General features: G+C 37.7%; 1 protein-coding gene across 1 annotated transcript; it reads left to right on the forward strand.

Annotated features, from left to right (window-relative positions):
* Nucleotides 1-9555: 9555 nt before the first annotated feature.
* Nucleotides 9556-16776, forward strand: LOC128365804 (excitatory amino acid transporter 3-like). Its single transcript, XM_053326396.1, has 13 exons — nucleotides 9556-9655; nucleotides 11945-12085; nucleotides 12615-12707; nucleotides 13893-14007; nucleotides 14244-14286; nucleotides 14383-14402; nucleotides 14495-14725; nucleotides 15144-15254; nucleotides 15403-15525; nucleotides 15653-15844; nucleotides 16070-16204; nucleotides 16336-16452; nucleotides 16662-16776. The coding sequence occupies exons 1-13, from the start codon at nucleotides 9556-9558 to the stop codon at nucleotides 16774-16776; spliced, it is 1536 nt and encodes a 511-aa protein (XP_053182371.1).
* The last annotated feature ends 3521 nt before the right edge of the window (nucleotides 16777-20297 follow it).

Raw genomic sequence — 20297 nt, forward strand, 5'->3', positions numbered from 1 at the left:
AAGGACAGGGTAAAGTATGTCACATTTAGTTTTCAGTCTCAGTCTTTGGGCATTGAGTTGCTATTGTGTATGAAATGCGCTATATAAATAAAACCGCCTTGCTTTGCCTTGTCTAACACTGTATAAACGCTGGCAGGAAATGGGGGTCACTTCAGAATGGTGCTTGATCTTTTACAACACGTCTCAAGTTCCCCTCTTTTGGCTGACAACAATGGAAGTTGCTGTGGGTTTTTTTGTTTTTGTTTTCCTTTTCCACATGGCTTGGTTTGTTCACTGCTTTCCTCTCTTGATAAATGTCTTTAGGTCATGGTCAATGCAACTTTTTATGATTGTGCAAACTTTTTGTTTACAAGATAAGGTAAATAGTATTCATCTCGTTGCATCGTTGATTTACAATTCACTTTTCTCCACAAAAACTGATATCCAAAATTGCAGTGTTCTCTCTGTATAGGTGTAACAAATTTTAACCTGAGCTGTGAAAGCTGGGAGCCTCCAAGAAGAGTTTTCAGGCTATGTAGGCTTGTATGTATGAAAGAATGGAAAGTAAAAATAGTTGCCAGTTTTAAATATTTATGTTCACAGACTGTTGTTTCAAATGCACAATTTTTGGTAAACTGGTAGAGTTTACAAAACAAATTAGAGTAGATTTGAATAGAAACCTTTGTGAACTACAGTGTTCCAATATAAGAATCCTAAATGGTTTGGCTGAAACAGACATTAAACATGAACACTGACTGATTTCATATAACGCTATCAGAAACATTGCCTTATAGATTTGCATATACAAGGAATTTGGCATGGTGTTGAGGTGCAATACAGTCAACAATACACAAAGTTTAGTCATCTTAAATAATGTGAGAAGAGTTGGTACAGGTTCAACCATAGGGTTCAACATTTAAATGTAAGAGAATGAGATGAAATGTACGAATGAAACAGTATGTGCAGTGTGCATAATAATATTAATATTAATACAAGTTAATTCAATGTGCCATGTTAGATCAAACATCACAGATGTGCAAATATGATATTTTACATTAATATAATCTGTAATGTCCACAGGTGAGATAGCATACATTTCAATGGGGGTCCCAGGTCTTAAAGAAACCAGCTGCACTCATGTCTTTAAGATGTTATAGAGCTAAAAAACTACAAATTTAAAAAGATAGGCCAGAAAAAAAGTTCTTATTGTGAACAAATCACATGAAAAGAAAAAAAATACAACAAGAATTGGTTCCAATAACACGTATTATTTGTGTAACCAAAGTCTGATAGAGCTCATTCGTCTGTGCTGTAGACCTCACTGTTTTTCACAAATGAGCAAAACACATCAATGTTGCACTGGGGTGACATGTTCCTTCATTACCATGAATGTGGGCACTATAATTTATTCTGAGTCAGTCCTTCATACACCGTCCTGGTGCCATAAATACTCTCTATAGCACCAAATGTATATTAATCCACAGTTGAAAAATAGTCTCCAACAAAACATCTATTTAACCCGATAAAATGATTTAATAAAAAGTAAAAAGCCCAGCTGTTCCAAAAAATGTCAAAGCCTTAAGAAATGTTTTTAAAGATTTGTATCTTCAGAAGGAATGAAAGGGAAACTGAAAAGTTTTGGGAAACTGTTTCTTCATGGGGTTTGCAGATAATTAAAAAACTTTAACTAATCTTGGTCAAACTGAAATTCCTGATATGGTGCACTGAATAATTAGCAGAATGAAAGGCAGAGGAATTGTGTTCATTCAACTTGAAGGGGAACGTGACCCCTCAAATATCTGTGATTGGATGGATTTTTTTGGAAATAGTTAAATTCTATATTCAAAATCATTGTTTTTACTTTGCCCCAACAGTATATAAACAAAAATCCTTTTTATTTATTGTGACGACCCTGTCTGGACAGCCTCCTTGTCCTCCAAATGCAGGAGCCTGGACTGATGGGCTTCTATATAAACTGGTGGCAGTCAGTTACTTGTTCTCTCTTCTGGCTTCCACCATGATTTGTTTTAGTTGGTTGATTTTCTTTTAGTTATGTGCAATAAATCTATTTTTAGTTACAACTCATATGGTCTCCCTATGCTTTGTCCAATCTTGAGCCAGGTGGTGACAAATTAGGGGCTCACACAGGATCAAATTAACCATTTTGCTAAGAAGTTAAGCCTTTGTAGTAATTTGGCCCATCTGTGATGGGAGCAGAGGCTGCATGTTGACATGCTTAATACTGTCTCGTGTTAGTAATAACAGATAATGTTTGATTGAAATTGTGTCTATTGTGCCTTTAAGGTTGGCGTTTTAGTCATATTTTACTCTGATAAACACAGATGCATCATCTTTGGTTCCTTTGAGCTGGTGTTACATAGTCAAGTGTTACATAGTCGCAGCACGTTTAGTAGAGCAACTTTGTTGCATGGCTGTTGAAGTCATATCATGTTGAAAACGTTTCTATTAAATGCAATAGAATATTAATAAGTGTCATTAAATGATATGTAGATGAGGTGCTCATTGTTGCCATTTTATGTGCACTACTCGATTGTACATTCATTGTTTCATTACAGCATAAGAATAAGCAGCTTTGTAGTTGACTTTACTTTGATTACGAGCAAACAGCTTCAGAGGTGACTTAATAAATTGATTCTGGCACTAAAAACATGTTTGTAGAAGGAAAGGGTGGGAATACTAATTGTTTCCCTTGGGAGCTTCAAGGCACTTTTCTAATCAACATACGATTTGAATATGGTCCAGGGATTTAAGGTAAAAAAAAGTGCAGGTGTAGTGAGAGCAGTGGAGGCTGGTGGGAATGTGTCATGTTCAGTCAGTTTCAGTTACCATCACAATACAATAATGATATGTATCAAGTGGTTGAACTCTAACCATTAACTTGAATAATAGGGAACAGTATTTTATGATCAAGATAAAATGTTACTTTTGTTAATATGGTCAAGAGTTGCAATGATGACCTGATTAATCAATTAGTCAGTCAAAATATGAATAGAATCTGCAACATTTTTGATAATAACAGTGTAATCATTGAAGTGGTTTTTCAAACAAAAATACAAAGCATTTGTTGGTTTCTGCTTCTCAAATGTGAAGATTTGCACCAAGGAATTTGAAGATGTCACTTTAGGCTATATGAAATTACACAGATCTTTTTTCCCCCACAAATATATGGAGTAATATTAGCATACACACTATTGAGATAGTGGATGATGTATTATACTAAGGTCAACTATATACAAAGAACACTGGGGTCAAGGGAACTTGCATGTATGTGTGTTACTTTCAAATTGACTTGACCAATTGAATGGGAACAGCTTGTGCAACTGGGGACAAAAGTGTTTGTGTGTGTGTGTGTGTGTGTGTGTGTGTGTGTGTGTGTGTGTGTGTGTGTGTGTGTGTGGGTGGGTGGGTGGGAGACTTTATAGTTGTGCAGGATTTCTGTTGCGGTATGTGGGTTTTTCTCCGTGGAGAGCATAGGCAGAGTATTCAGGTGACCCTGTGTCATTGTGTTCCTCTGGAAGGTCTTGATCCTCTTCTAAGTAGAGATGCCATTGCTATACAGTATATGCTGCTGTTGTCATGAATGCAGTGATGACATGAGTGACACTCTCTGGGAACGTACCCAGTCATCAGTGTTCTCTTATGGGATGAGCATGTTATTTTTGTTACAAGCAAGGACAGCTTACTGCTTAATAACAGGGATGTGAAATAACCACATGTAAGCACTTCTCACTCACTTAACACTTTTATTATTACACAGTGAAACAAAGCAAAGGGTAATTTTGCACATCTTACACATTATTAAATAAAATAAAAAAGTAAAAACACCTTATTGAGTGTCTTATAAACAGGACCATGTTACAGCTTACTTCTGTAGCCAACTACTGTGTGCTCCTTGTTCCTGTATCCTCTATGTCAGCTGCTACTGCACAGATGCACTGTATTCCCCATGCAGAGGAAGAATGGAAACACCCAAAACACAAGATCCCATAAGCAATTACTTTTTCAAAAATTAACCTTATAGAGACATAAGATTAGTCTTTCATTGTGTACTGTGTTTAATAAACTGTATGCACTACTATCCTAACTGGATTCCCTATTCACTCTATTTAAAATGTTGGAAAAAGTATTTGGAAGTTGCTTTAGTGTGTTCAGTCATGCACATTTATGTTTTTACAGACTGTTTATCTACTTGAACCAACCCTAACTCTAACCCTACCCTTGAACCCCGTCATTTGAGGATTCAGTCTCATTGTGGCTGCACAAGCCCCCACAGAATTTAACACAGTCAATTATCTTTGATCAAATTTGTCTGTTATCCACCTCTTCATTGTGTTTCCTCAGACCAATCCTGTGGCCTTCATCCAGTTGCATAGCGATGTTAACTCTGCCTGCCATGCAGCATGTGTATTCTCAACACACGCTGTCATACTCATTTATTTTTACATTTCTTAATCTTCTCATATAATAAAATTCATGTCCCTAACTCCTGTCACAGTCCATGCTGTATTTATCCCTGCTGTTTTCAATAGTAAGTATGTTAAGCAAATTGCAGCATTTACTTGATGATTGCTTCCAGCTAGCCAAGCGTTTGTGTTGTAACCATTGTCTGATTTTGACGTCGGGTTGATCTGGCCTAACCTCTTTGACTTGTTGTTTCTCTACCAAATTTCTCCTCTGAAATGGATTTTCAAGATCTTATTGAATTTGAAGGCAGTTCATTAATAACAGGTTGCAAAGCGCAAAATGCTTAGTAACCCGAGCAGAAGCCTCACTCTTATTGAAAACAACTACAAAGAAAGATTTTAAAGAGTGATTTACAGTATGCGTTCATCACTTCTCGTCTGGATTATTGTATTGCAGGGCTTCAGAGTGTCCAAAATCCAGCCACCAGACTTTTAACCAGATCACAAAAGCATGATCTTACCAGCATGATCATATATCTTAGCTTCCCATCACTGTTTGCCTGTCTGTTGTAGAATTAAATTGAAAATGTTACTCATGACTTTTAAGGCCCTGTACGATATGGCACCAAACTAAATCATTATTCACCAACCCGTAGCTTCAGATCCTCTAATAAGGCCCTGTTGGCTATTCCCCTGTCAAGGCTGAAGGAACAGGGCTTTGGCTGAGGATAATTCACTCCCTTCTTTTAAAGTGTCTCGGGAAAGGTACTCCTACTCTATGGCTTTTGTTTAATTATTTTATCTGTTTTCATTGTTTTATGGGTTATTTTATTTGTGGACTGTGATTTTGTATTCTTTTCTTTTCTTTGTCCTTGCTTGTGAAGGATTTTGTAACAGTTATTTTGAAAAGTGCTATATATTTAAAGTTATTATTACCTGCGCTGGTGTATGTCTTTTGACCTCAGTGACATTTATTTACATTGTGATAAAACCTTTGATTTGTTTTTTTCCCCATTACGCCTATAAAGCTCTGACAACACTTGCCAGTTGTAACCATAGACTGTAAAAAGAATGGACGTAGCACCCGTGACGTCACCCATTGGTTTGGGAGAGTGTGTTTTGTGACTCTACTATGGGCATTAGGACTGCGCCATCTTGGATTTTAGTGGGCGTGTATTTTCCATATTTGGAGGAGAGGCGGTAACTCTACGGGTCAGCCGGGGTCAGCCGGCCGAGATCCCGCCCACTGAACTCGAATTAACCGCACCGAACGGAGCTAGCCTGAGGCTAATCAGCTAGGCTAGGCTAACAAGCAGCTACTGGCAGCAGCTACCCGGCAGTCCAGCCTCCAGCACAGCGACCTGACAGCGACTCGACCGCAGGTAACGTTAAGTTCCTTATAAAACAAATATAACGCTGCAGCACTTGAAATAATGTTTTATTGAGATTATACTACATAAGAGATAAAGTTAAATAAGTCCGCTGGGGACCAAAACTCATCTTAATCCTCAGATCCTGTTAGAAATGACTAACGTCCTCCTGTTGTTTGCAAACACACACCATGATAAAGTTAAAATAGGTATTACAATATTTATTTTTTGTTGGAGCTGGAGCTTCTGGGACTGGTTCTCGTTTTAGTTTTTTTTTACGGCAAATGTTGATCAAATGTTAAATCTGGTGAAAATCAGAGACAAAATCACTTCCAGTATCATCAGCCTGATGAAATCCCTCAGCTCGATCCCCCCCAGCGCGCCCCAGGGGGCGTTGAGTCCCCTGGGGGCAGCGCGAGTAGCTTTAGCTACCCCGGGAGCCGCGATACACAGAGAATTATAAGGTGCAGACCATGACGCAGACAGGAGATCTTTAAGGAGCGTGATGTACCTTGCAAAAGCCACCTCTCTGCAACCTATGAACATTATAGCATGATCACAGCCAAATGAAAAATCTGATGGTCCATAAAATGTGGCAACAGGATCTGAGGGTTAAACGTTACTACTCTGTGAAATTACTATGTAGAATAATGTAAAGAAAGTCTGTTAAGCATTTTATACACTTAAATATTTTTTTAAAAGAAGTGAGATACAGGGTCCTCACATGACAGGGATAGATATAGATAAATCGACTCAATAGTACATTTAATTGTTAAATTGTGCTAAACTTAAACAGCCTCAGCAATAAAATGCATCATATGCAGTGATTCATCAGTGATATCAATCCACAAACATTCTATAACAGTAAAACAGAGAGGGACTGTTTTTACTTTTATACTTAATTGCATTTTGCAGATAAAACTTAATGTTAACACTTTCACAAAAGTGAGGTTTTGAATGCAGGTCTTTGTAGTGGAGTATTTTCACAGTGTGGTATTAGTAGGCTACTTTTACTGAAGTAAGGCTTTTCAATACTTTGTACACCACTGGTTACAAAATGTTTGTCTTTCTTTATATTTAGAAAATGGAAAAGAAAGCTGCCCAGGCCCCAGCCAGGCACCGTCCAGCCTCTGCTGGTTGCCCAGACCAGGCCCCCGGCCAGCTTCCACGCCCGGACCGCCCGCAGCAAGGACTACAGCCTCACATAGGGCGCTCCACCAACTGAGCCAAACACTGCCCCTATTTTTTTATTTTATTTTAAAAGTTTATTTATTATTTATTATATATACTGATTGTTTTGTTTGTTCATTGTCTGTTCATTTAAAGAGTACCTCATGTTCAAATAAATAATTTTCATAATTGCACTCCTTTTGTCTTCTACACTTACTGAAAATGTTAAAAATGTCATAGTCAGTTAAAAGGAATATCAACTTAAACTCAAATATTAACCATTAAAGCTCAAGTTTTTACCCACCAATTGCAAAGTGTTACTTAAAATTGTAAAAATTCTCACAACAGTGTTTCTGTTTTTTGACCTTTCCAGGGAGTCCATGGGACCTTAGAAAGTCTTTACAAGTAAATATTTTTTTCAAATGTGCTAAATCATATGTCTATGTCTTACCTTTACTAACGGTAGAACTCTATTATGTAGATAATTATCTACCTGCATGAGAAATCTCTCCACATGATTAACTGATTTTAAGATTAATTAAGGTTTAAGATGCATGTTATACATCTAGTTTTAAGAAAGTCAGAAAAAAGAACATTTCTGAGTATCTGTGACAACAGGTGGCAGGCAGACGCTGAGTTCATGCTCAATACAGATTTTATTGAAAGCACAGGGCAGGATTGGGGGGGCTGGAGAGCAGGGTCCAGTTCTGTCTCCTCATGCTGACAACCCACTTGTCCAGCCTGTCTGGATCACCTAGAGGGAAACTTTAAAATGACACATATAGGTGCTCAGCAACTTATAGATCAGAGGTCACAAACCGTTTTGATACTAACAGCTATTTGAGGATATGGAGTAATAAAAAGGGCTTTGCTTGATAAAAAGTTCCTAAATAACAAAGTTACACAGTTCACCTTTAATAATAATACCAACAATGAATATAATAAGAAACATAAATTGTATTTATTTATGGGTGCTCTGATCTTGTTTTTGAACATTTCTGAGATCAGTATCACCAATACAACACAGATCACTAACCCTAACCCTTATTCATTTAAGTTACTCTTGACACTGTATATAAGTATTATTAAACGAAAGACAATAATAATAATAATAATATTAAATGAAAGATAATACACAACATTATGTATATTCTATATTATATCCCGCATTAAACGGACTCTGAGAACACAAAACACACCACAACAGCAGCTAACATTAGCTGCTCTGGTCATCTGTCATAAAGTCATTATACAGTGCCAAAATCCAGGTAACATATATTTTATACAGTCTATGGGTAAAATAGTACTACAGTTTACTCACCGAAAAAACTGCAACACAGAATCCTTTGTCGGTCGGTTAGTACAATCAACAGCACAACTCGCCATATTGCCAGCTAAAAACTACCCGAAAATAGGCAAACAAACACGGACACCGCAGCGCCTGTCTGCTGGATGTAGCCGCGGACCTCTGGGTGTAGCCTAGCCTAGCCTAGCCCAACCGATGCTTTAGCATAGAGCTAACTGCTGGCAACAGTCTATGAACCTGTGACTCAACGTAGCCACGCCCTAATTTATGCCAGAATTTTAAGCCTAAATAACACTTAAACAAAAAAAATACAAAAAAATTCACCCCCCCCAGAGTGTTCACTGAGGTGGAAACTATCGGTAAAGACCAAAAAAGTCAAAGGGACCAGGCTTTAAATATGTTTTTTTAAGCTGTAAAGTCGGCTATTTTAACATGGGGCTCAATGGGAAATTGCTCACTTCCGGGACCAGCCCCCAGAGGCCGCGGGGGGAACTGCAGCTTTTTGAACGCGGAAGTGGTCCTCACTCGGAGAACCCACAACTCCCCCCTTGGTTGTAACTCTAGGTGGACTAGCTAGTTTAATCACTGTAACTGTTACTTTTCCATTTATGCTTTGGTGAAAGGTTTCAGTCACTCGTCTCCATGACAACCAGATGCTATCCTCCAGCCGCTTGTTTAATTACATATCATCCCCACCGGAACTAATTAAACAAGGACGTAAACGTTATCTAAAGTTACAGACCATTATCAATTACCAATATCAATAAGGAAGTTCAGAGAAACAACGGTAGTAACACTACCTATTCACAATGCACGACAAAATATGACAGTTTCCGAGACTCCTAGACATAACAAAACTCCATGTGCGCGAAATCAAAGTAAGTAGGTTTGTTTTATGTCTAAAACGCGGTATTTCTGTCTAGCGACCTGTCATAAGTCAGCCTGTGGAGTCTTTCTCAAGCAACCACCTGTTTTCCCACTGGACACAGTTTTAATCGTTGGGACACATTAGGTTTCATCATGTTTACTTTCAAATGTTTCTATGTGGATTCACTTTGAACCACAACAGACACTGAGGCTGAATAACGTTACAAAACTCACCACAAGAGGAAAACCTCAAGACTGACTTTCATCTATCTTCGTAGTATTGTAAGTATCGACCTAATATGTTAACCCATACAATGTACCAGATGCCGTATCTGTGCTTACTGTTAAAATACTACTTTCAATAAGTAGCAGAGTGTTCAGATCTTGATAATTAGCTACATAGCTAACGTAAATCATTTTTCTTTCAGACTGCATTAAAATGGAAGGTCAAGGAGAAAGTTCGTGCAGAAAATGCTGGACTTACATCGCCCAGACCAAAAAGATGTTAACAGTGTCCAGCCTGGTTGGCGTTGTTCTGGGTAAGTGATGCCTCCATAACATCACTGTCATAGCTGCTAGTTTCTTGCTGTGCAAAGGTCTGTGACTTGGCTAGGTCAGCTAATTCAAACAAATATGTTTGTTGTTGCTGCTGTTGTTGTTGTTGTTGGGTTAGTGAATGTTATAGTGAATTAGCTCATAGTTTAACTAACCCGGCTAATTAATAACTTACTCCTAACTAAAATATGACAATACCCTCTGATTCTGCCACACTTAAATACATGCTTAACACCATCTGACATTTGACTAATTCACGGTGAAGTTAACGTCCACATAAGCACAGTATAGAGAATTTCACTTATGAGGCCACGTTACATACAGTCTATGCCATGGCATTGGTTGCACATCCTGTTGCCAGGGCAACCATGCGATTAATGTGTCTCATCACCCCCGGCTAAACAGCACCATCTAGCGGACAGTTTATATCACTGCACTTGCTCTACCAATCAATCAACCTATATACAGGGTTGGGAAGGTTACTTTGGAAATGTAATACTACACTACAGATTAGTAGTTACCTTATTTAAAATGTAATGTAACTATTTTAATAACTTTATCAAAGTAATGGATGCAACTTATGACATTTCATTACTTAATGATTACTTTTAACAAATGTTATTAAGCACCAAAATCTAAGTTTGGGTGTTTTTCATGGACACTGATATGATTTATAAAGGAGATCATTTCTTATAAAGCAAGATTCATCTCTCATTTGAAAATGTATTCATTTGTTCATGTAGATTTTGGAATATAAAATAAGATTTATGAAAAAAGTCAAAAGTTTGGCATCGGTTTAATTGATACTGTGACATTCAGTAACATGTTAAATATTAAAAAATGAGGAGGAAACCCTCCTGAGCAAAGTCTTAAAGGTCTGACTTCAGATGTAATCCCCTTTGAAACCATCAACTAATTAAGTAACTGTAATTTAGTTCCACATTTTTTCTCAGTAACTGTAACAGATTACAGTTACATTTATTTTGTCATTAAAGCTACCCTTACCTTTGTTACATGTTTACAGGCTTTTTTGTTTAGGTTAAAATGCCATAAAGTAATGGCACTCTTAAATGTTAGAGAGATCCAACAGGCATAGAAACTAATCATTATTCCATTCTCATAATATTCTGTGAAAACTCTGACCAATCATATCATTCGGTCCGAATGATATGATTGGCCAAGCGACCTGCCTGTTTTCCCCTTCTGCATTACGTAATCGCAGGCACCCTCCCGGAAGAGAGTCTGTTGTGCATCCACGGCATTATAATACATCCATGATCCACGAAGATAGCCGTAAACAGACAGTAGCGACTGATAATGACCGACAAAAGCGGGCCACGGCTTCCACCTCCAGCCGCTCCCACGGGGAAAAACAAAACTATATATATATGCACATTCGCGGAGGGGAAGGAAGTGCAGGGGTGGGACATAGGAGGGAGGAGGGGTTGTTGCTGTTCAAGTTTTTTCAAAGTGCTGTGTGAAATGCAAGAAAGGGAAGAGTAGCTTTAAATTATATAACACTGTTACATGTAACAAGTTACTCCCCAACACTCTTTATATAACACCTTTCATACAGACTAACGTAGTTCAAAGTGCTTTACAGTTGATTGAAAGGTGATTATAAAACAGAACTCTGACAACATACAGAAAATGAATAAAAACGATGAGAGAACAAAAACAAAGAACAAATGAAAAGACAAAAACTGAGACCAGTGCACGTGAGAGAAAATAAGGAATATATAATGTTTAGAAAATTTTAATAAATAAGTAATAAAAAATAAAGTAATATAAATAAGAGAGAATAAGAGAGAGACAACATTAATGGCCCAAAACAAAAATGGGTTTCATTATAAATTTTAGTCAGTGACAGAAGAAGACTGTATGTCTCTCTTAACACAGTCTCTTTTCTAAATTTTAACATTTTGGTAGCACAGTGTAGTTTGACCTTTTTTGTTACTGTTCACTGTTCACTGTTCAATCAGTTGAAACTTATGTTGTATAGTACGGTAGAGCTGAAATGATCAGTTAATTAATTGATTAGTTGGTAAACGGAAAAAAAAACACAGCTGTGATAATTGGTTAATCATTGAAGTCATTTTACAAGCAAAAGTGCCAATCATTACATGCTCCAGCTGGAACAGCAAGGACTGTTTCTCTTTTCATTTTTTCTTATATGATTGCAAACCTTTGGACTGATACTCAGACATACTGTACTGCACACGTAATGTTAAATTATATGCTCAGAGTAATATTTGTATGTTTTTGTCTTACAGGAGTTGCTCTCGGCATGACTCTGAAGACTTTCATCGTTCTGACAAGCCTTGAGAAGATCTACATTGGCTTTCCGGGAGAAGTACTCATGCGGATGCTTCAGTTAGTTACCGTTCCTCTCATTGCGACAAGTGTCATAACAGGTGAGCCACACCACACGTGTATTTCTCACTCTCTTAAAGGACCAGTGTGTAACATTTGCTGGCATCTAGCAGAACGGACTTGGCAGAAATGGAGTATAATAATCATCAGTATGTTTTAATTAGCGTATAATCATCTGAAAATGAGAACTTCGTTTCCTTAGAATGAGCCCCTTACATGTACATAGGGAGCAGGTCCTCTTCCACGGAGCCCGCCATGTTGTAGCTCAGAACAGACAAACCAAACACTGGCTCTTGGGAGAGTCCTTTGCATGTTTTGCAAGTTTCACAGCCACTGTAGGTTCTCCTACATGCTTGAAAGGGAAGGGTGAGGGCAGGGGTACTTATTTGGTTACAATCTGGAGGCCGATAAATCTTACATAGTGATACAATAACTTTTACTTTACTTTATGCAAATTATACACATAGCATTTAAAATAGCCATGCTGTTTGTTACAGTAACTATATAGGAATATATTGATCCTTTTATCTTTGGTCTGTAGATCTCACCATGTGTTGTTATTTCCAACAGGAGTTGCTAGTCTGAGTCTTGGCACCTCCAGAAGAATTACTATGCGTGCAGTGGTGTACTTTGTCACAACCACTCTTATGTCTGTGACCACAGGTAAGAAATACCGTGCATCAAAAAATAGTTTTTAAGAAACAATGAAACATGCTAATATGTAGCTTAACATACAAAACTGCACACTGAACACTAAGGTTTTTTTGTCAGTGTTAAGAGTCTAATGTATTCTAATTTTTTGCAAATTAACAACTGCATATGAATCCAAATATAATGAGTGGATACTTACCAATTAAAACCTTTTTTCCTTTTTAGAATTTGTGCCAATTTACACAGCTCTCTGTAAAATATTCTAGAAATGAACCACTGCAAATTACTCTTGAATTATTCCAGGAAATTAGAGGACCTGGAAAATAAATCATTACCACTTTCATTTTTATCATAGAAACAAATAATTAGTGAACAGGTATGACTGGAAGCTTTTATGAATGTGAAGGTTAAATGTCTTCCACAGTTTCTTTACCATGTAAAGATTATGTCTTTTATGAAGTGCTACTGAAACAGCTGAATGAAATAATTGATATAATTAGTTGTAATAATTGTATTCCCTAGTCAATCTAATATGATATTTTTTGTTTTTTTATTGGAAGAGAGTTAAATACATATAAATAAATACACATCCTATGATCTCTCTCATTTCTTTTTCCCTGAGAAGGAACCCCCTTCCCAATTGTTTTATCCATCATTGACCTGACTCACCATAGCAGATCTTACCACATCCTGATCTAAACGTCAAGGTCCCAAATATGAATTAACTAACGTGTTATAGTCCCTCTGTAGTACATCCCAGGGTTAAAGACTAAAAAACGTCATGTCAAGCTCTTTTTCTGTTTCCTTTAGAGCAAACTCTAATCGATGGAGTAATCAACAATGAAAACTCTTGTAACATTATTACTACCCTACTTATTACAGCTCCACTTTTAACAGATGAAGTGTGAGAGATGATACGTCTCACTCTGACCCTTAGGCATATGTCCTCGTCTCATCCACAACTGAAGAAAGATCGGGACTGCTCTTTAAAAACTTTTCTGAAGCCTTGTCCACGTATTGCAAGTTTTCCACAAAATCTGTTCAGTTTCACTTAAATCAAAGAGCTGATGCATCACTTACAGCGCAACATTTTAACCCAGCTGTTGTGTCTCATTGTGCTCAGCCAAGGTGAAAACGGCTGTAGACACATGCTGTTTTTGCTTCTTTCTGCGTTCAATCCTGGATTTTGCGTTGTAGGATTAATCTTTGTGCTATTGATCAAGCCTGGGGTCGGTAAAACTCCTGTGGATATTGACGATGATGATGATGATGAAAGCTTCAACACAGTCAACGCCTTGCTGGATCTAATAAGGTGAGAAGAGAGCGTGCATTCCCGTAGCCCATCATTTCCAGTTCAGCCAGTAATGTTTCAGAAAATGCTGAAACACTTCATCAGACAATTCAAATCACTAGTATGTCTTTAGGGCTACATCTGTCAGTGTTTTATTACACAGAGGTAATGTATAAAGTTAGACAAACGTTACATTATATTCTGCATTATAGGCATATTTTTACTTATCATCTTTAAGTCTTGTTTACTCTCTATAGAAACATGGTGCCACAAAATCTGGTTCTGGCAAGCTTTCAACAGGTATGTTTTATTGCTCGGGGTGTGATATGCATGCTATTTCCTCGTGTGATGGAGACTGTGTCATATTTATGATTTGTTTATTTGTTTATTTCTTAGTACAAGACTCAGAGAGTGGAGTTTGAAGTTGAAGTACCCGATCAAAATTCCAGCCTGGAAACAGTAAACAGTTTTTCATTCTCCACCATCCATGTGCAGATAATATAGTAAGTTGCTCTCATCAGACCATTGTTCTCACTGAGTGGGTCGTCTTGTTTCAGAAAACCACAGAAGTGCGTCTGGTGGGCAATCAGATTGATGGCCTGAATACTTTGGGAGTGATTGTCTGGTCTTTTATCTTTGGACTGGCCCTCAGGAAGATGGGTGATAGAGGGAAACTCTTTGTGGATATTATGACTGCCATCAACGAAGCCACCATACACGTGGTTAGACTGATAATAGGGTGAGACCAAATGTCACGTGTGATTTTCTTCTGCATAGTCAGTATAATATTTTTAAAAATATTTTATTCATTCTACACATCCACGTTTTTATCTATGTACAGACAGACAGTAAATATCTTACAATGTGCACTGAATGACCTGTTAAAGTGGATTGTTTTCTCTGTGTGTGTTATTACCAAAAATAGTAAAACTGATTACAGCATATCACATCTTTCACTCTACTTCTGCCCCTGATTAACATTTTTCGTCTTTCTAAATGGTTCCATGTTCAGTTATTGTTACATATTGTTATTTGTTGTTAGTTTTTTGTAATGGTAATCTATTTCATTGTTTCATTTGTCTTAAAGTTTTGATACGTTTTCTTGTAAAGCTGTTCTCCATTAACAAACTGATTGCAGCACTTCCTTCATGTTCCAGCTTCTTGCCAATAGGAGTGATGTTCATGACTGCCAGTTATGTTGTTGAGGTTGGAGATGACTTTGAGACTGTGTTCAAGCTCGGAAAGTTCACGGCGGTGGTTATCAGTGGGTATGTTATGTTGGTATGGTTCTTCTGGTATGCGGTGTTTTTCCACTGTTACAGTTACCTTGTGATTGTGAATTCAATTTATTGCTGTCAGTGGTTTTGTTTCTATCATCAGCAGCTTTCAGAGCTTTCAGTTTTTGCTCTTTTTCAGACTTGTGGTCCACGGAGGAATAGTTCTGCCACTGATCTATTTAGTGTGTGTGAGACGTAACCCCTATAACGTCATTAAGGGGATTTCCCCCGCCTTAATTAGGGCCATACTCATCTCACGCAGGTAGGCGAATTGTAACTTTGATCTTTATTTCAGTTTTCATTAGTGTTATATCAGAGAGAGACAGCTAGATACAGAGGATAAACACGTAGATATTTAAGAGCTAATGGAGGATCACTGTGTCTTGAAGCTACGCGTTCGCTCTGACTTTCCATTGTTGCGAGGAAGTAAACAAGATTGATAAAAGAATCACTCGCTTCATGCTGCCCATTGGGATCAATGTCAACATGGACGGAACAGCCCTTTATGAGATGGCTGCAGCAGTTTTCATCGGCCAGCTCAACCACATTAATCTGAGATGGAGCCAGTTATTCACCATTGCGTAAGTCACAATCATTAATTTATTTCTTCCTGCTCTGTTTGATAATTGAAAAAGTGTCAACTTTGGTTGTGCTTAAAAAGCATTTGTTACAGTTGAATCGTATTAAAAACATGCAAGTAGCTCATGTTTAGTTAAACAGTAATATAAGAATATATATTTTCATTTTACAGATGAGCATAATTACTCCACTATGTGGCAATTCATGCTCATCTGTTTCCTCTGCAGTATGACAGTTGCAGTGTCCAGTGTGGGTGAAGCAGGGATCCCAGCCACAGGGACAGTCACCACGCTCTTCATTTTGACCGTCATCGGAATACCTGCGAGGGAAGCTTCCCTTTTGCTGGCTATAGAATGGCTGCTGTAAGTTTAACCTGTGATTTTGGCAGGCAGAGATAATTGCACCTGTTCATTTTGCTTCTGATATCAAACAACAGAGTGTAAAGATGTGGATACTCTGCTTTCATCTATAACTGCTGTTTGTTTTCTCTCAGAGACCGTGGCAACGTAGCTGTCAACGTCCTGGGAGACTGCCTCGGCGTGGCCATCGTTGAGCATCTGTCGAGAAAAGAACTGCAAGACATGGATGCGCGAGGACAGACCCAGACAAGGTGCAATTTTACTTGACTCCTGTGTTATTTTTTTTTTTTTTCCCCCATTAAAAACAGCATCAGCAAAAATATTAAGTACTTTTTACCCAGTGCATTTCTAGGCAACACCTGGTTTTTGCAGCATTTTTCAATCTTAATGAAACTGTTACTCACAGTTACCCACATTCGTTTACATGGAGATTTAAAAAATGGGTCTGTGTGTCATTCAGAGACTTGCCACCATATCCTGTCACTGACGAAGGAGAGCTCGTGGTCCAGGTGCAGATTCATACCCCAGGACAGGCAACAGCTGCAAGCCAGCAGCCGAAGCACAAACATATGTAGCCTCAGCTCAGCGTGAACCAGGTCTGAGCATTAACAGCATGACCAGGGCTGACTTTTAAAATAATTATCACCTGCCAGAAATTGCACTGTCTCTTTGATTTGTTATCATTTTGTTTGTTTGCCATCACATTTATCACATGTTTTGCTTTTGGATTTTGTCAGTTAGCTGTAAAATAAATGTTTCTGTTTGGATCAAATTAACAAATATCGACTCACAACTGTAAATTCAATCGTAAATACAAATTTTTTAGAGACAAAACAATTTAAGAAAATAAACTTGTGTTCTTTGTATTCAGTGCAAATACAGTTTTGTTTGTGACGTGCCTTTCAAAGGATGTGTTTAAGAGTTGTGCGGTACGTATATTTAGTTTTCATTCTTCTGAGCCAAAAGAGAATTGAAAACTCTTCACCGAGGTGAGTTCAAAAACATGCTTACGAGGGATTTATTATAGCTACTGTAGTCCAAGTCACTATATTGATTCTCAAACTGGATAGCTGGACATTCACAAGTTTCTATTTGAAAAGAATAATAAGATGTGAGGTATGGCACACCACAGCAGCATTTCAATCTAAACATTAAATACACTTTAAAACAGAAGAGGTGATTAATGTTGTGCTTCAGTGAGATATTTCTCATTCAGAACATAGAGCTGCGCAGTTGGCAGGAACATGAAGCAGGCATATACAACATTTTACAGTATACATAATGCATATTATATTACTATAGACTTAAAATAGAAAATTCATATCGGCCTAGGCTTGATTGAACATCACACTTACAGTTTGATTTAACATGTTTAACTGTCCTGTGCAAGTGAGGATCATGATATTAAAATACACCAATAAGGCTTTATGGGTCTTGCATTAAGAACTTATCTTCAGGTCCAGTGTCAAAATCTAGTTTTATGACTATTATTTCAGTTGATGTTGTGTTATATTGGATGTATGCTGTAACTTCATTGCCATCTAATGGTTTACATGACACAGTATTATGCAGTGACTTGATCATATCCATCTGTCACTTTCTATGCCATCTTATCTTTTGGCTGAAAATAAGATTTCATATTGGTGAAGTGATATTCCAAGCACACAACAGGTAATGGAAGAGGGAATCAACATGTACCATACACGCATAGGAGCATGTTCTGGACATGTGGATTGTTTTCTTGATCCTTTCTGTCACTCAGATAGGAGGGAGATTGTGTGTGGATGTGTGGGTGCACATATATCAGCCTTAACATCCTATCTTGTACAGAGCTGTGGTGACTCTAGTTAACTGAGTCACTAATTTCACTGAAGTGGTTTTAAGAAATTCTTGGTTGATTGTTGATCCAGACTCCTGGCTTCCTGGTGGTCCAAAAAAACACTGTGTGAAACACCTCCAAACACCAGGAAATGCAATTAGCTACACTGAGTAAACCCTGCCAATGAAGAAAATTAATTTATGGAAAGAATGAGTGACTGTAAATCTCATCTAATGCAGATTTGGGGCTAATGTGTTATTACATCACTAATTCTTCTTTCACCCCGGGATACAAAAGTAATTCAGTTTTCAGTTGAACGTTTCTCTCCGTTTTAGGAGAACAGCAGTATTGCATTCAGGCTTGCATGTAAACTTTTCCAAAATGTTATAATTCTATCCTCTAATAAGAGGGCTCAGAAAGGCACACAATGGCACAGGTGTTGCATAAAAGGCCCAAATTGGCACAAGCAGTCACAAATATATATATATATTAGCGTGATGACATAATAGCACAGGAGGAGAATTAGCTGCACAGAAAGAGCTCTTTGATGTCTGTGATATACTACACCTGTTACCTTCTGTGTGTGTGTGAGAGAGAGAGAGAGAGCTTGCATGCTTGTCTGACTTTTTGAATTCTTACAATATTCATAGTCATGCACGATCCTGTTGCTACAAAATATATTCTAATTTATCTAATAGTTTCATTAAGTTCCAAGTATTTGTCATATTGTGTGACTTATTTTTCAGTTTTGTTCCATTTTTGAGTTCAGTGAATTGATGCCCTTGGGTCTGATGTTTTGTGCTCAACCTGTGAGACTAGACGTCTGGAAGAGAGCAGTGGATTCTGTCCTAGACTTAATCTGCTTTCCACTTCATACTCTGGTTTATTTCACCTTCTCACAACATCCAACACCTCCTACCACTACAATGCTCAAATGTGGGGGCCACATTTCGAGGGGTTGAAGCATACTTGTGTTGTGGCGAAGCAGAGCTGTGGTATAAAAGTGTGCTTAGTGACACAAACACAATGTGCAAGAGCTGGGCCAATGATTTTCTTCAGCTTGAGTCACAGCTAGGAATATTTTTCACTTAGCAATTAGGTGAATACTGCAGCTAATGTAATTGTCTGGCAGTTGATTAAGCAAGAGAGAGAAAGTGAAGTCTGTGATTTGCATGCAAATGACTCCCCCTTTTAGCAGTAAGAAGAAGACAACGACGAGTCTTGGGGAACAGAGAGCAGGGATGTGGCTGCATTGTGGGTTAATTTGGTTATCACCAGACCAGTGCTGGTGGAGTAGTCATTAGATGTTGTGTCTTTGGAGTAAAGGATTTGTTGTTGTGCCATAAGTCTCTTTTTTACAGATGTGGTATTCTGAGGTAAAGAAAAAAATGCAAAATGTCTCAACATCAGCTCCATGAATCTAATCAGCATAATGAAGCGTAACATCTGTAATTTAAATAGGCACAAATTTTGTGAGGGCTCTTCTACCTGCACCCTTGGGTGAAGTGATGTCAAACGAAAAACATTTGCACAGATATAGGTTTAAAGATCACTTTTGACCTGGATATAATAGAAAAAATAGTCTTGACTCAAGATTAATGTATTAGCTTTATGTGGGGCTTTCAGCATAATGTCAACTGCATGACAATGGAGTAAAGTTTAGACTCAGATAAAACGTATAGCATTTCTTCCAAGATTGTTTTTTGAAAAAATACCACTCTGTTCCTGGACCAGATTTTTAGTTACTACTAAAAGTGCCAATAGGATTTTAATGAGGTAATAATAAAAAACATATTAGACACAATGTTAGTCTGAGAGCTTCACTGCATTTTAGTCCCTGTTTACACAGATGGCACACTCCTCCAGACTGTGAGTCATAGACTGTGACTCAGTCAGTTAATGTGAAGACAGCAAACAGGTTCAGATACTGTCTCACATGGCATAAGAAGAAAGTAGTGCATTTCAGTGACTCTGATATCAGTGTGATTGTGAACACATGTTAAATATGGGTTCTTCATGGCATGTGGAACATTTGAATGAATTTCATGAAACATTTTAAAGTGTTACACAACTCTAAATTGGTGGGACATTACCATTAATAGCTGGTTTACCTAAAAACACTTTTCTGAGTGCAGTTTGTGCTTCAACCCTAACCCTTTTATCTTGTTTTATTTAGAGGCATTAAATTGTTGTCCAAACAACCTCAAAAACCTCCTCATGGAATCCATATCTGAATTTATAAAATATAGAAATATAGTTTTCACATATTTTTTACTT

Source organism: Scomber japonicus, chromosome 2, assembly GCF_027409825.1.
Source record: "Scomber japonicus isolate fScoJap1 chromosome 2, fScoJap1.pri, whole genome shotgun sequence".
Lineage (NCBI taxonomy): Eukaryota > Metazoa > Chordata > Actinopteri > Scombriformes > Scombridae > Scomber > Scomber japonicus.